The sequence below is a fragment of the Lynx rufus genome, unplaced genomic scaffold (genome assembly GCF_022079265.1).
Source record: "Lynx rufus isolate CCGP_SWC_20201006 ecotype Redwood Valley unplaced genomic scaffold, mLynRuf1.p SCAF_4, whole genome shotgun sequence".
Taxonomy (NCBI): Eukaryota; Metazoa; Chordata; class Mammalia; order Carnivora; family Felidae; genus Lynx; species Lynx rufus.
In genome coordinates this window covers 114,669,752-114,686,064 of record NW_025814856.1, presented here as the reverse complement: position 1 = coordinate 114,686,064, position 16,313 = coordinate 114,669,752, and the positions used below count along the sequence as shown (strand labels likewise).

Below are 16,313 nucleotides of genomic sequence, written 5' to 3'. Positions count from 1 at the left end.
CTTTCTCTCAAATAAATAAACCTAAAAAAAAAGTTGCACATTTCTGAACATGTTTCAGCATCTGTTTTACAAAAGGATTTTCTAAATGTCTAGACTACCACACTCCCCAAAGTAAACAGCCCTTTTATTTGTCGTTTTTCCTAGATTACTTACACTAAATTATGCCTAAATATATATACCTAGTAATGCTAATTCAACTGTTCACTGTACCTTTGGATATGAAGAAACAAGAGCACATAATGTAAGTTTACCGAGGAATCCATTATAAAGGAGAAATTCACCATACCACTCCCTCTGATCCTGAAGGGGCAATGGTTTTCTGCCTCATGGAGTGAAGTGCCTTGAATGCTAGGGTCTACTACCAGCCCAGAATAAGCACCTACATGCCTTGGGATGAATCCAGTTAGAGGAGTATTAAATGTATGAGCCACACACACGAAAATGACTTCAAAATAAAGGTAACCCAGCCCTACTATATTCAAAACATCCCTCAACACATTCTGTAGGTACAAGGATAAATATCTCTGACTTTTAAATATTTAACTATATGCTGTTATATTATAGCATGCAAATGGTAGGATTCAATAAATAACTATAGTAAATGTTTACATACAGCACATTGGTTAGTCAAATAAAAATGTCTCCCCTTCCACAATCTGTTCAGACCACCTGCAATTCACATAGAATCTTTAAAAACTCCACAACTCTATTAGCATATTCTAACCCACAGTGAATACATTAACCACTTTTCTTTAGCCAAGTGAAAAAAGAAGATCTGCTACAGAATGGTGTTTTCTGAAAGGCTTTAAGGCAGTTATAACTAAATTCAATCTACAATTTGGACAGAGAGGTACAAGCTGTAAGTTTTATACCAGTCTAAGGAGTAAAGACCATCTCCAGCATGAAGTAAAAAGAGGATGGAAGTCTCCATGAAGATCTCAGAAAGATTCGCCATTCCTGAATCTAAACCTCACCAACTCATTTCTTATTTTAGACGCTAGGTTAAGAATTTCTGTTATTTTTCTTTTTTTTTTTTTTCATTTAAAAAAAATGTTTATTTACTTTTGAGAGATGGAGAGAGAGAGAGAGAGAGAGAGAGAGAGGAACAGAGCATGAGATGGAGAGGAGCAGAGAGAAAGAGAAGGAGACCCAGAATCCCAAGCAGGATCCAGGCTCTGAGCCATCAGCACAGAGCCCAATGCAGGGCCCAAACCCACGGCCCATGAGTTCAGGACCTGAGCCAAAGTCAGACACTCAACCAACTGAGCCACCCACACACCCCTCTAATAAACTTTTAAAACATTTTTTTCAAGCCTCAAGCAAACTATTCACCATTTTGGATTATTTGCCCATAATACTCATTCTTAAGAGTTCACTATAATAATGCAGTTCATTACGAACGAGGACTGCAGGACTAATATTTCTATCCAGAGTTAGGAATAAGTTATAAGCTTTCTTTAACCATGGTTAAAAGTCACTAGCCAAGTATCACATGGTAAACAACAAAACGGTTAAAATTCCTGTTTTAAAAAAATTTAGAGAGGTAGAATTTTAACACTAATCTGTCACTAACTGTAATCTCCAGTGTTACTTAATTACACACGATGGTTTCTTTAGCTGAAAAAAGGAGAACAGAAGCTGTATCATGGGGATATTGTAAGAATTGGAAGAAAGAATATGAAGTAATATGCTTAAAGTTCTTGACACATATATATAGTAAGTGCTTAAAAATAGTCATTTTTGTTACTTTCACAAACATGATTACTTTGATAATGATGGCGGTTTTGGGAGACAGGATTTAAATCACTATTGGGGAGAAAGGTTCATAAACCAGTTTTAAATAGTTAATTCTCAACTGCGATAACTAACCGCAAAACTAAGGCAAAATATCGCAGTATCTAATTTGACTTTCTAAAATAACTACCGTAGCAAAAAATAATTGAGATCAGCGTTACCTTATCAAGCACAGTGTACGGATTTTCTGTATTAAAACGGAGAGGAGCATAGAGTCTGAATCTCTCTCTGAACTCGGCCTGCTTTTCCTGATGTGGACAGAAAAAAATCTGACAGTGAATCTCAAACAACAGCCTCAATTATTCTTGTAAAATCTTTCTTAAAAATGGGGGGAAAATACCAACAAAAATACCCGCAAAACTTGGTAGTTAGCTTACATCGAAGGAAATACATTTTTTCCTCAGCAGCGTGACTTCGACATTTTGGAGAGGTGAGACCGCATGTCTGACAGTCACTGCAATCTTTTTGGTCGTTTCCCATCTTTCAGGTAATTCCTGTAAACACAAAGGTGCAAATGGGAAATTACCTCAACGCTTCAATCCAATCAACTCCACAAGGCTCCATGACGCCAGCCTCTTTGAATGAACCCAGGACATCTCATTCTTCCAGAAGAGAAGATGCTTATCCCCAGAAAGATTCAAGTGGCCAGAAGGCTCAGAGCCAGGCTGACCCCCTGGTGCCAGTGGATCCGTGACTTCCAAGTATAAACCAGGGCCGTCGTCTGGTGTAAGATTTCTCTCAGAATAAACGAAAATCTTTTCAAAATACACACCAATCTCCAAATTGTTTTGCTGTTGAGGGAATAAAATTAAAGCGCTCCGGAAAGGATTTCCTTGCTGTGTAACAAGTGGAAAAGAGCCAGATTTAGCAATTTAGCAAGTGGAGAAAGATTGTTTGAAACTGGTGGGACAGAGAGGAAAACGTGAATCAATCTAAGCCCACGTTTTCCTCTAGCTTCCAAAGCTCCTTGTGTCCTTTCTCTGAATGGACAGTTCGAGCCTTTAGGTTAGGCTCACTGTAACTGTCCCGGATTTCTGAAGTAAAAAGAAGCCAAGGGAAGAGAAGGTTAATTCCTACTTGATGTAGGACAAAACCGGCAATAAACAGTCCAGGTAGCAACTCAACTCTGTACTCCCTGACTACAGTGCAAACAGGACAACCTATTTGGTCAACAAATTATCTTCTTTGAAGAGCCCTTGTAGAGAACCACTGTTGAAAAGCATTCCTTGTGCCCAGACTAACTGAGCATTGTTTCTCTGATCTCCTTGGGACACTGAAATTGTTGTGTCATACAAAACCACCCCTAGGGGACTCTACTTGTGTAGCTCGAGAGCAAAAACAAAGGTTCTAAAGACTATTTGTAACCCTCAATAAATATCTGATGAATGATTGAGTGGCTAGCTGCCAATTATGAGAAGGATGCTGTGCTAAGTGTCAACTGTATCCACGTGGGGGGAGGGGTACCACAAAGATAAAATACGTTCTTCCACTTAAACTGTTTTGTAATCCATCAGAGTGAATGAGAGGCTCCCAAGAACTATTCCATATGACGGAATGTGTTAACTTCCATCAGGAGGTCTAGGGGTTATGGAAACAAAATTCTTGGAAGGCAACTTTCCTGACAGCAATTGCCAGAACAGACCAGGAACCAAGAGACCTGGGCTCTAAACGTCCTTGTCCTTCATCATCTTCCTCCACCCTTCTCATCAAAACTCAGCACCCTCATCTGTACAGTCTCACCTTGCCTTTTCCCATCGATTCCATGGAACTCAAATATCACCTGGAATCCTTTCCGGAGTAACAGGTGCAAAAGTCACATCCCTGGGCTTGTGCCCCTTAACCCTTATTGACTACACCAGACCTGCTGTTACCTGCTTCATATTTAGGATTCCAAAAAAGCCTCTGCTTGATAAAAATAGATTTTCATTGAAAACCAAAAGATCAGATGATCTCCAAAGTCTAACTGATATGATTCCCAAAATGAGTTAGCATTGACTCTGTGGCTCAAAGTAATATCCGGGTTGCAATGGGCAGAGATGAGCAGGAGCTCCCTGGAGATCCTGCCAGGTAAGATTAGCAGCCCAGGTTGGGGTGGGGCTTGTATGGAAATGAGACAGTATTCAGAAACTAAAGGCAGTCATTGAAGGCTTCTTAACAAGGAAGGGACTTAATAAAAGCTATACATTAAAGTTTAGTCTAGCCTCAGACCTTATTGTAGACAGTGAGTAAGGACAGAGCCACAAGGAGGGGCTTCTTAGCCTAGAATCAAGCACAGGCTAGTATCTGGACAATGTTATAACTGTTAATGATTATGAGGAGGAAACAGTATCACAAACTACTTTAATTAAAATAAGATTGGGGCACTGTTATCCTCCACATGTATTTTGTAGTGCCTTTAAGTCTTATTTTTCTTCTGGATGGAGGCACACACATAGCTAAAAGTGTAGCCCACTTTCGAAATATTAAAAAGCCCCGTGTTTTCAATAATGCATTAACTTTAAATAATGAGCCAAACTCTTAAAACAGAAATTCTAGAAGCCGTGGTTACATGATCTGTGTTACCACTGGTTTCTCTATATATTAAGAGCCAAGATCCGGCTGAAAGAATATCCAAAGCTCTCTAAAAACAAACATTTACACTGTGCCCCACAACTATCTCATCTCTCACTCTTGCTATGCGTGTCTGTATCCACATCTTACCGCACTCCGTGTCTAACTGGTTTCAGTTCTCATGGCAGTTTTATAGTTAAATAGAACTTAGCAATCCATACATATTAATTCTTTATGGTCTCTGTAATCAAGATAACGCTTGTAAATACACTGCTGCATTCAATCTTCACAAAACAAAATGAGAGAGATAAAATGCAGCAGCTGCTGCAAGAAGTTTGGCAGTTTCTCAAGAAGTTAAACTTAGTATCACCACAGGACCCAGCAATTCCACTTCTAAGTGTGTTCCACAAGAAACTGAAAGCAGGTACTCAAAAAAAAAAAAAAAAAAAAGGAATCAGGTACTCAAATAGTTACTTGTACACCGATGTTCACACCAGCACGACTCATAATAGCCAAAAGATGGAAACCACCCAAATGTCCATCAAGACTTAAGTTGTGGTAGATATAAATACAATGTAACATTATTCAGACACGAGAAAGAAAGCAGCATTCACATACTACGATGTGAATGAACCTCAAAAATATTATGCCAAGTGAAAGAAGCCAGACACAAAATACCCTGTATTGTACAATGCCATGTAGGAAGTATCTAGAAGAAGTAAACCCACAGAAACAGAAGACTGGCAAGGGCCAAGGACTGGGGGCAGAGTGCAAGGGAGAAGTCACGGGCAAAGAAGGCCAATAGGCATGGACGTCCTTTTCGGAGTGATGAAAGGGTATGGAGATGAGAGGTGGTGGTTACACAACCTTATGTTCATATTAAATGCCATGTACTTTGTAATGATCACTTTTATGTCATGCGAACGGTGAATTTCACCTCAAAAAAAGAAAAAGTGGGGGAAGTGGACACAGTACCAATGTTAAATGTAAAAGATCTGGAGAGATATTTTCCTGAAGAGGGAGCATGCTCTGAGACAAGCAGATGGGATGAACTCGTACGGTACTCAGAATCAAATCTACATCTGGGTTCCACACTCTACTCGCTGAGCTAGAATTTAATACAAATGTGTTTACATTAATGTGTCCACTATTCACATGTGCAAGGTGAAACCTAAGTCCATCCTGGAAGTTGGTGGATGATGCAAATATATGATCTACAATACTCCGATATAGGCATGGGATCTGTGAGCTCTTGATTCGTGGTTTTAATTCTAACTACCACAACTTTATTCAGCACTGGGCACAGAGCAGCCACCAAGTTTCTCCAAAGGACAGAAACAGGAGGACAACACGCAACTCCTATTCAGAAAACAGTGATTTCTCCAACCAAATTGGGCTTTATTCTTTTTTAAGTTTATTTATTTTGAGAGACAGAGAGCAAGAGTGGGGGTGGGGCAGAGACAGAGGGACAGAAAAAATCTCTCTGACAGGTCAGCAGGCTCCAAGCTGTGAGGTCATAGCCTGAGCAGAAATCAAGAGTGCGACGCTTAACTGACTAAGCCAGCCAGGCGCCCCCTGTGCTTTATTCTTTATTAAAGTGTCCATAATATGCTTCCAAAGACTAGGACTCCTCTCAACGGACAGACAGCTTTCAATGAAACAGAACTGGAATATATTTCAGGTCTTACAGTCAAGGTAAAGTGGAACTCCAAAGAGCAACTCTGAGGCTGTTACCTAAATACCGTCCAATAAGAAGGCAGTGAAGGACAGCAGTTGAGATGGAGTATTTTGGCATGAAACACTCCTAGATTTGTGCTGGCTGGTTTTACGATTTGTGTGACTTTGAAAAATTTATTAACTCATTAAGTTTCAGATCCCTAACCTGTAAAATACAAGCAGGGGTCTACAGTGTACGTTGTTGAAGGATGGCATAAGAGAGGGGATGTAAAGAGCTTGGCTAAAGTAGGTGCTCAACTTAAGTTAATTGTGGTTATTTTACCAGTACGCTTACCTCCAGCTGAATATAGACTTGCTCAGGCATCTTCTGGCCATAGGTTTCCAAGAGTGCGATGGTTTGTTTTAGTGGTTCGAAGAGTTCATCAGTAGTTCTCTGTCGGCTTCTTACCGCCAGAAGATGCCCCATGATATCAACCAAACCATCGTGATCACCCTCACTTAAATCTCTCTGAAGTCCAGCATCTGTGTCCTTTATAAAGTCTTGTAGCTCGTTCAGACTATTAAATACACAGAAATATACATGCACACACACACACAAAGACATGCAAACCCAAATTAAGCTCATTAAAACCTTTAGAAGACTTCTGATAGAATCTTATGGTCACTATTTACCTATTTAAACATCACTCATTATCTCTGTTAAGAAACCGGCAGTTTTAATGTTCTTAAAATTTTGATCTCAATATTAGAAAGCAGTCAGCTGTTCAGAGTTGTAATTCCAAATACCAAAGCAAAGAAGGCTACCTGTCTACGACAAATCTCAAAAGATGCTCCTGAAACATCCAGCTCCATTTCTTAATAATGTTCAGCAAGCTCACTTTGAAGGGCTTCATGTCCACCTTGAACCAGCTATCAAACACTCTGAAGTCATCAAACTTGCTCATCTGAACATACAAAGCTTCATAAATGTCAATCTATAATTAGAAAAAAAAATGACTGTAACAGTTCAGTCAAAAGCAAAGAAGTACCTTAAACACTAATCGTTTTCCTTGCCTGTTCTCTGAACTGTTGGAGAGTCGGTGGTTGTTCGAGGACTTCTTCGTTTGCATGAGCATCTGTCTCCTCAGATGACATACTGTGGCCATACAGGAGAAAATGCCTCATGAACTCGGATCGGTCATCAACCCAGAGGTAAGCGTATGTGTCCAGGGTATTTCTAAAGTCCAAGACTTTGTTGATGACGTCTGCCACTCTGTTCATTATCTCCTGCCTGACTTCTGCCAGGCCTAACATATTCTCCATGTCATTCTAAGTGAGAGGAAAGCCAAGCGTTTATTAAAAGCAACCTCGCTTCATCAACTATATGCAACAGAACTTACTCACTGAAATTCTTCAATGGGAGAGCAGTTGGTACAATCAATCAAAAACCGTGTTGTCGTTTCCCAGCGTCTCATTTCCTAGTGTTCCCCATTACCTCAATTTATGTTTGAATCATTAACAAAACATAAATACCCATTTACAAAGAAAATACCTGATAATTGGCGATTTCCAGATGTGCTGCCACCCGCTTCATCTGGGCAGACATTCTGAAACTACTGCATAGCACTCCCTCCACCAGATCATAGAAGCCATCCCCAGCCTCTCGTTCTAAAGAAGGTTTAAACAGAATCTCAGGGGGCGTGAGGATCATCTGTGCTTGAAAAAACGGCACAGGTTTCAGTTGTTTCTCCATATTCATCAGAAAGAAATCTAAGTCGTGCATGATAGCTTGAAAAAAGCCTTCCACCACAATGTCATCAATGAATTCTACATAAATCTTCCACGTATCCAGAGAAGGATTTGCTCTGAAGAGCTTCCTGTTTTCCTACAAACGTAAATATTAACAGAGGAGTATAAACAACAGTGAGTACAAAAATGAAAGCTTTACGTTTAAATATTTTGTTAAAAAAACATTTTGCTCCTGCACAAGTCAGGAACATTTAAATGCTAGGTTGTAGAACCTTAAGCTAAATAGTAAAGATCGAAGCAGGTTGTTGTGACATTTGTATCAGTTATAAAATACATTCAAAAGTCATTCTTTAAAGGAAAAATAATTATGAAAATTGCATCTTCAAATACGAACAAGAAATTCTTGAGTTCCGAACACATTCTGTATGTCCTGGACACAGGCTCCAGTTCTTGCTCTGTCCCTAACTCCAAGGGGCCTAGGACATGGTCTTCCAGGGCCCAAGGTGTAGGTTTCCCAAACTGGCCCTTCAGAGAACACTGTTCTGGAACATCCAAGGTCACTAAGTCAGCAAAGCGCTCTGTCCTGCAGGCCTTTCTTGGAGATTCGCTGTTCCACTATTATAAGCTGACTTACGTTGGTTTAACCAAAACACAAAGAACACTTTGTGCAAAGCACCTATAAGTCGCCTATGGAATAGTAACCCAGCTTGGGGAAAACAGGCTTGGTGAAGTCGAAACTCTCTTTGTGCTTCAACAATATTAAGTTCTTCTACTTCAACATCTCCCGAGTGTGAGTGATGAATAGGCAGTAGGGCATGACAGGGTCGGACACAGATATGCATCAAGACTGCTAGAGGTGGGGCATACAGTGTGACAGACCTAGGGACACAGATTTGGAAAGATCAGGTGGGCAGCACGGCTGATTCCAGAGACACCTTTCTGAGTGGCAAAGGTTACATAGGCATTACAGTCCAGAGAGCAGAGGCCCAACTCAGAAACGAGAGCACAGACAAAAGGAGACCCTGGAATAAGAGCTGGTTACAAGGCAGACTATACTCTTTGCTTTTTTTTTGATCTTTTGCTACTGTGGATATATGATCCAGGATTCAACGGTGTGTGTTACTTGCAAGAACCAGAAATAAAGAGGTGATAAAAATGGGCCAAGATTAGAAAGTTCTTTGAGGGATTTCTTGCCCTTAAATTTAAGGGCCTCTCCTTTGAGAAATGCTATCTTGCCCATCCAGGTGGACTATTCATATCCGTATATATCTGTAGTATACGTGACCCACTACCCTGGAGTTGTGCAGTAGACATCCTGGGCAATTGTACATAGCAGTCTCGGCTCCTTTGTGTGCACTAGAAAGAAGAAATATAGATCTTAGAGCCGAAAACACAAAAAACCTTAAAGACCATCTTGTTAAGTCTCTTCATTTTAAAGATATAAAAACAAAGACCTAAGACATACCAAGTGTCACAGGGGTAGGAAGTTAGCAACTAAGCTAGAACTAGAAACAGGACCTCTGGACTCCCGAGGGCAGGTCTTTTCCAAACACGTCACAGCCCTGCCCACACCTTGCTTTCACACTTCTACCTTCAGACTGTGAGAGAATACATTTCTGACACTACAAGCCCCCCATTTGTGGTACTCTGTTACCGCAGCCCTAGAATGCTCATACAGGCAGCAATCGAAAGAAAGCCGCGACAAAGTCTGTCTGGGCAAGCTGTTATCAGTAAGGAAAATTAAAACTTAGAAACTTCAGACAAACTAGGAAGCCAAAAGAAACTTTGAAACCCGTATTAATGTTTTTCTTTTTTTGCTACACTACGCTCAACACAGCATATCAAGTGCGCCACACGTCACATTTTGGTGAGCAGGTGTGTTCTCCTTCACACCCCTTCTTCACTCTGTGTCTTCATCCTCATTCACCAGCCTCTCCTGGTTTTCCTCCTACTGTGTCATGTTCCTTTTCTGCACCTTGGGCTCGTTTTTCTTCCTCCTCCCTGTTTCCTAAGGTTCTTCTTCCTCCTCCCTGTTTCCCCACAGACCTGCCCTTGACTTACTTCTGTTCTCTAGCTACACAGCTCTTGGGGATCTCATGAGCTTAAATGTCATGGCCACCGACTTCTTTTTCATGGGCACTTCCAGTTTACAGCCCTTTCCCAAACTCCAGAACTAGTAAATCCAACTGCTGCCACAACTCCACCTCATCTGACAGACGCCTCACATTAGGGGCACCTGGGTGGCTCAGTCTGTTAGTCAACTTCAGCTCAGGTCATGATGTCACCTGTTTGTGAGTTTGAGCCCCGTGTTGGGCTCTGTGCTGACAGCTCAGAGCCTGGAGCCTGCTTTGGACCCTGTGTCTCCCTCTCTCTCTGCCTCTTCCCTGCTCACACTGTCTGTCTCTCTCTCAAAAATAAAGAAACATTTTTTTAAATGTCTAAGACTGACATCTTTTCTTCTCAGCTGTCCTCTTGCTCACACAGCCTTTCCCACCTGAATGTCTGAATGGATTGCAACTTCATCTTTCCAGCTGATGGGCACCAAACTCTTAGAATAGCCTCCTTCTTTGATGTTCCACATCCAATTCTGTTTGTTTTACTTAATTTAAAATATATGCAGAACCCAACCACTCCTAATTATCTCCACAGTCACCTCCCCGGTCCAGGTACCACCATCTGTCACCTAGATTGCTGCCACAGTAACCCACCAGGCCCTCTACCTTCCCTGTGGTCTTGTTTCAACAGGACAGCCTGACTCTGGTCTGAGCACCGTGTCTATCTATAGAGATTCCATATAACAAATGCACTCAGAAGGAAATACTGAATTTGCTCTTTGGTTCCTGTTCTTTTTTCCTTATGAAGAATGAAAAATGAACTTCCCCACATTCCCCTCACCAGAGCTGCCCCTCTGTGAGCACCACAATCCTGTACTTTGCTGTCCTCTCTCCAGTCACTACAGATTAGCTGCCCATGTTCCTGTCTACAGCCAACATCCCCATGTATGTATGCAATCCCATTCCTTCCAAGACTTTCCTCAGTCATTATTTCTCCTCTCCTAGATCATTCCAATCAACTTCTATCACCCCAAAACATCAACCAGCATTAAAAATAAAATCCTCCCAGGGGTGCCTGGGTGGCTCAGTTGGTTAAGAGTCCAACTCTTAGTTTCAGCTCAGGTCATGATCTCACAGTTCGCAAGACTGAGTTCTATGTCAGTCTCTGCACTGTCGGTGGGATTCTCTGGTTGGGATTCTCTCTCTCCCCCTCCACCACTCACACTGTCTCTGTCTCTCTCAAAAATAAATAAATAAACTTAAAAAAAAAAATCTTCCCAAGGCACCTGCATGGCAGAATTGGTTAGGCATATGACTCTCGATTTCAGCTCAGGTCATGATCTCATTGTCGTGAAATTGAGCCCCAGATCAGACTCTGAGTGACAGCACGGAGCCTGCTTGGGATTCTGCACCCCCTCACACACGTACTCTCTCTCTCTCTGCCCCTCCCCCACTCACATATTTTCTCTCTCTCTCCCTCCTCTCCCTCCCTCCCTCAAAATAAATAAATAAACTTTTAAAAATCTTAATCAAAAATAAACAAAACAATGGGGCACCTGGGTGGCTTAGTCGGTTAATCAGCTGATTTCTACTCAGGTCACCATCTCGTGGTTCAGTAGTTCAAGACCCATGTTGGACTCTGTGCTGACAGCTCAGAGCCTTGGAGCCTGCTTCAGATTCTGTGTCTCCCTCTCTCTCTGTCCCTCCCCCATTCACATTCTATCTCTCTCAAAAATAAACATTTTTAAAAAACCATTTTAATTTAAAAATAAGTAAATAAATAAATAAATAAATAAATAAACAAAACAAAATAAAATAAAATCCTCCCCATCCCTGACACGCCCCAGGCACTGTGCAGTTTTCAGTTCCCGCCCCCTAGAGCTCCTCAATTTAGCGGATTTCTGGTCCCATTTCTCCCATTCTCGTCAGTCGCTCCAATTTGGCTTCCATTCTATTGAGTTAGCTCTGTCACAGTCACCAATGGCTCCCATGGTGCAAAATCTGACTGCCAGTCTCGGCCCTCATTTTCCGGCCGTAAATCAGGATGGGACAAAGTCAAACGCTTCCTCCTTCTTGAAATCCCTTCTTGACAGGATTTCCAGGACAGCATCTCTCTTGATTTTCCCTCTACTTCACTGGCCTTCTCCACTTCCTGTGCTGGACCTTGCCCTCCTCCCTGGCCTCAGGGATGACTTCAAGGTCAGTACTCGGGCCTCTCTTCTATCTACAATTAATCCCTACCTGAACCCAGGTAAGTCTGTGGCTTCCCATATGACATACATGCTCCTGGCTAGACTTCTAACCCCAAAGTCCAGACTTGGGACTTCTAACCCCAAAGTTACTGTGTCACTGGCCTAGACTTCTAACCCCAAAGTCCAGACTCGACTGCAGTGCCAGCCTACGCAAAATATCCCCTTGAGTGTGCCTCTCTCACTAACATGGCCCAAACCAAAGCCTCTCTCTTCATGCAAAATCCACTCTCTCACAGTCTTCCCCATATCACTAAAGGGAAACTCCAATCTTCCATTTGCTCAGACCAAAAAAATCTCAACTCATCCTTGACATCGCTCTCTCCTGACTCACCACAGCAAATCCTGATGGTTCTACCTTCAACATACATCCAGCATGACTGCTTCTATCACTACCGTTCTGACCCAAGCCACTGTCGCCTGAATTATTAAACTAATCTCCTAATGGTCTCTCTACCTCCTACAACCTCCTTGCTCCCCAACCTCTGATTTACAGTCAACAGGCCAAGCCTTGGAACAGAGAGTCTCTGCTGCCATTTCACCTCCCAGTACAAACCAAATTTCTCATAATGGCCTGTCCATCCCCTATGATGGATCCTTAGTCCCTTCTAAGCTTTTATCAGCTACCACTATTCCCCTTATGAATTCTGCTTCAGGCATGCTGGCTCTCTAACTGATCCTGGGACAGGCCAACTGTGTTCTTTCCTCAAACTTCTGTACCTTTGCTACCTACAGCATCCTTCTCCTGATATCTACATGGCTCATTCTCTTTCCCTTCTGGTTCAATGCAGAACTGCTACCTTATGAAGAAAGTGTTTCAAACCACTTCGTATAAAATACCCCCCCATACAAATCAGCAAGGTAGAACTCAAACTTTCACTACTCACAGATGACATGATACTCTATGTAGAAAACCCAAAAGCCTCCATTGAAAAACTGCTAGAAGCAGTACATGAATTTAGCAAAGTCACAGGATATAAAATCAATGTGAAGAAATCTGTCACATTTCTATACACCGCTAGCAAAGCAGCAGAAAAAGAAATCAAGGAACCAATCCAATTTGCAATTGCACCTAAAACGGTAAGATACCTAGGAATAAACCTAACTAAAGAGGTAAAAGATCTGTACTCCAAAAACTATAGAATGCTTATGAAAAAACCTGAATAGGACACAAAGAAATGAAAAAGCCTTCCATGCTCATGGATTAGAAGAAAAAACATTGTTAAGATGTCTATACTACCCAGAGCAATCTACACATTTAATGCAATCCCTATGAATATATTACCAACATTGTTCAGAGCTAGAACAAACAATCCTAAAATTTATATGGAACCACAAAAAACCCTGAATAGCCAAGGCAATCCTAAAAAAGAAAAACACAACTGGAGGTATCACAATCCTGGATTTCAAGCTATATTACAAAGTTATAATATATGTACTATATAGTATGGGCACAAAAACAGACACATAGATCAATGGAACAGAATAGAAAACCCAAAAATGGACTCCCAACTATATGGTCAACTCATCTTCAACAAAGCAGGAAAGGGTAGTCAGTGGAAAAAAGACAGTCATCAACAAATGGTGTTGGGAAAACCGGATGGCTACAGGCAGAAGAATGAAACTGGACCACTTTCTTACACCATACATAAAAAAGAAATTCAAAATGGATGAAAAATCTAAATGTCCAACAGAAAACCATCAAAATCCTAGAGGGGAGCACAAGCAGCAACCTCTTTGACCTTGGCCACAGCAACTTCTTACTAGACATGTTGCCAATGGGAAACAAAAGTAAAAATAAACTACTGGGACTTCATCTAGATAAAAAGCTTCTGCACAGTAAAGTAAAAAATCAACAAAACTAAAAGGCAGCCTATGGAATGGGAGAAGATATTTGCAAAAGACCTATCTGTTAAAAGGTTAATAACCAAAATATAGAACTTATCAAACAGAACACCCAAAAAACAACCCAGTTAAGAAATGGGCAGAAGGCATGAATAGACACTTTCCCAAAGAAGACATCCAGACAGCCAACACATGAAAAGATGTTAAACATCATTCATCATCAGGGAAATACAAATCAAAACCATGAGATACCACCTCATGGTTATCTCCAATAGGAGATAACCACCCGTTAGAATGGCTAAAATTAACAACACAACAAACAACAGGTGTTGGTGAGGATGTGGGAAAGGGGAATCCTCTTGTACTGCTGGTGGGAATGCAAACTGATGCAGCCACTCTGGAAAACTGTGTGGAGGTTCCTCAAGAAACTACAACTAGAACTACCCTACAATTCAGCAATTGCACTATTAGGTATTTACCCAAAGGAGACAAAAATACAGATTCAAAGGGGTACATGCATTCCAATGTTTATAGCAGCATTATCAACAAAAGCTAAACTATGGAGAGAGCCCAAATGTTCATCTGATGATGGATAAATAAAATGTGATACACACACGAACACACACACACATACACACACACATACAATGGAATATTAGCAATCAAAAAGAATGAAATCTTGCCATTTGCAATGACGTGGATGGAACTAGAATGTATCATGCTAAGTGAAATAAATCAGAGAAAGACAAATACCGTATGATTTCACTCGTATGCGAAATTTAAGAAACAAAACAGATGAACATATGGAAAGCGGGGGGAATAAAAAGACCAGGGAAGGAAACAAATCACAAAAGACTTAATGATAGAGAATAGACTGAGGGTTGACAGAGGGAGGAGGGTGGAAATCGGACTAGATGGGTGATGGGCATTAAGGAGGGCACTTGTTGTAATGAGCACTGGTTGTTGAACATAGGTGATGAATCCCTGAATCCTACTCTGTAATCAATATCGCACTGAATGTTAACTAACTAGAATTTTAAAAAGTACACCTCCCCTACCAATGATTCTGTAACCTACCTGCTCTATTTTTTACCATTTATCCTATGACCAATTGACTTATTCTGTTTTTGTTATTGTCTCTATTTTCCAAGTAGAATATAAGGTCCAACAGATAAGGGACTTTTTGTTTGGTTACTTTTATTTTTCTGCCTTGTTCTATTTTATTTTATTTTCTCTTAAATTGACAACTCTAGAATAGTTTTAAAAATTCAAATACTTGTTAAAAAAAAAAAAGAGTGACTACTATCACCACCCTTAGAAGGTTGAGAGGGTGGCAGGAGATGACGCAGACAAGACGGCTGACACAGACAGGCACCCCACCAACAATGCTAGCTATGGGCAGCTTCCAGAAGAGCTTGTAGCTATGACAAACACAAGGATCCCCTCTCTAGCCTTTGCGTTTCATGAAAATATCTCACATTCCAATAGGCGAGTAAGACAAATTTCTCCATTTTAAATGCTTAACAAAACCACACATAAAGCGCTCTCAACCCTAATAAAACAATCCTACATTATAAGGTTGTGTAGGTCTGCTGCCTTCTCAGCTAATTGAAAAGCTCTTCAATCTATTTCAAAACCTTAAAAGCAGTTACCTCCACCAGGTTATGTATCTTGCAGCCATCTTCCTGAATTCGCTTGTACTTTTTAGAGAACAAATCACTCTTGTCCTCCAAGGTAAAGACAGCCTCCCTTCGGTGCTCCCTCCTGGGCAGAAGTGTACACTCGGCCCACGCCTTCATGGTCTGCTGGATCACTTTAACATTGCTCCGCGCACGCTCAACTCTGTGCGCCAATTCCACCGTCGCTGTGTGCACCCTCTCAATGTATCCCCAGCAGTCATCCTGCCACGTCAGCGACGTCGCGGCTGCCTGCAGTTGCTCATCCACGGCCCTCAGCTCCTCTTCAACCAGAGGGTATTCCACTTCCAGAAGAGTCTGCTTCAGCTGATTATATCCTTGCACAATAAGTTCAAGATTTCCAATGTACTAAGCAAAGGAAATCCCCAAACAAAAAGGGCCAAATATGTTATAGCTATGTATCTTAAAGGCATCAAAGTACTATTGGTCTACATATTAATAATTACAAATCAAGACACTTGTTCTTGTGTTCAGCGGTGCGTAGGTGGCTTGGTGGGCTGAGCATCTGACTCCTGATTTTGGCTCAGGTCATGATCCCAGGGTCATGGGATCAAGCTTTGCATCGGGCCCCATGATGAATGTGGAGTCTATTTAAGATTCTCTTTCTCCCTCCACCCCTCTGCCCAGCTCACGCTCACACTCCCTCTCTCAAAAAAATAAAAAAAGAAAAACACAAGTAAAAAAAATATTTCTGTTCAAAAAATACCCTAAAAACACTA

General features: G+C 41.2%; 1 protein-coding gene across 1 annotated transcript in view; it reads right to left on the bottom strand.

Annotated features, from left to right (window-relative positions):
• Window positions 1–16,313, bottom strand: part of DNAH11 (dynein axonemal heavy chain 11) — a 352,793-nt gene that overhangs the window by 265,638 nt on the left and 70,842 nt on the right. Inside the window, exons 14-20 of the mRNA XM_047094654.1 lie at window positions 15,550–15,942; window positions 7,553–7,885; window positions 7,075–7,329; window positions 6,826–6,995; window positions 6,356–6,578; window positions 2,172–2,288; window positions 1,956–2,042 (exon numbers count right to left, since the gene is read on the bottom strand). Of these exons, the coding sequence (XP_046950610.1) occupies window positions 1,956–2,042; window positions 2,172–2,288; window positions 6,356–6,578; window positions 6,826–6,995; window positions 7,075–7,329; window positions 7,553–7,885; window positions 15,550–15,942 (1,578 nt within the window). The remainder of the gene's footprint in view (window positions 1–1,955; window positions 2,043–2,171; window positions 2,289–6,355; window positions 6,579–6,825; window positions 6,996–7,074; window positions 7,330–7,552; window positions 7,886–15,549; window positions 15,943–16,313) is intronic.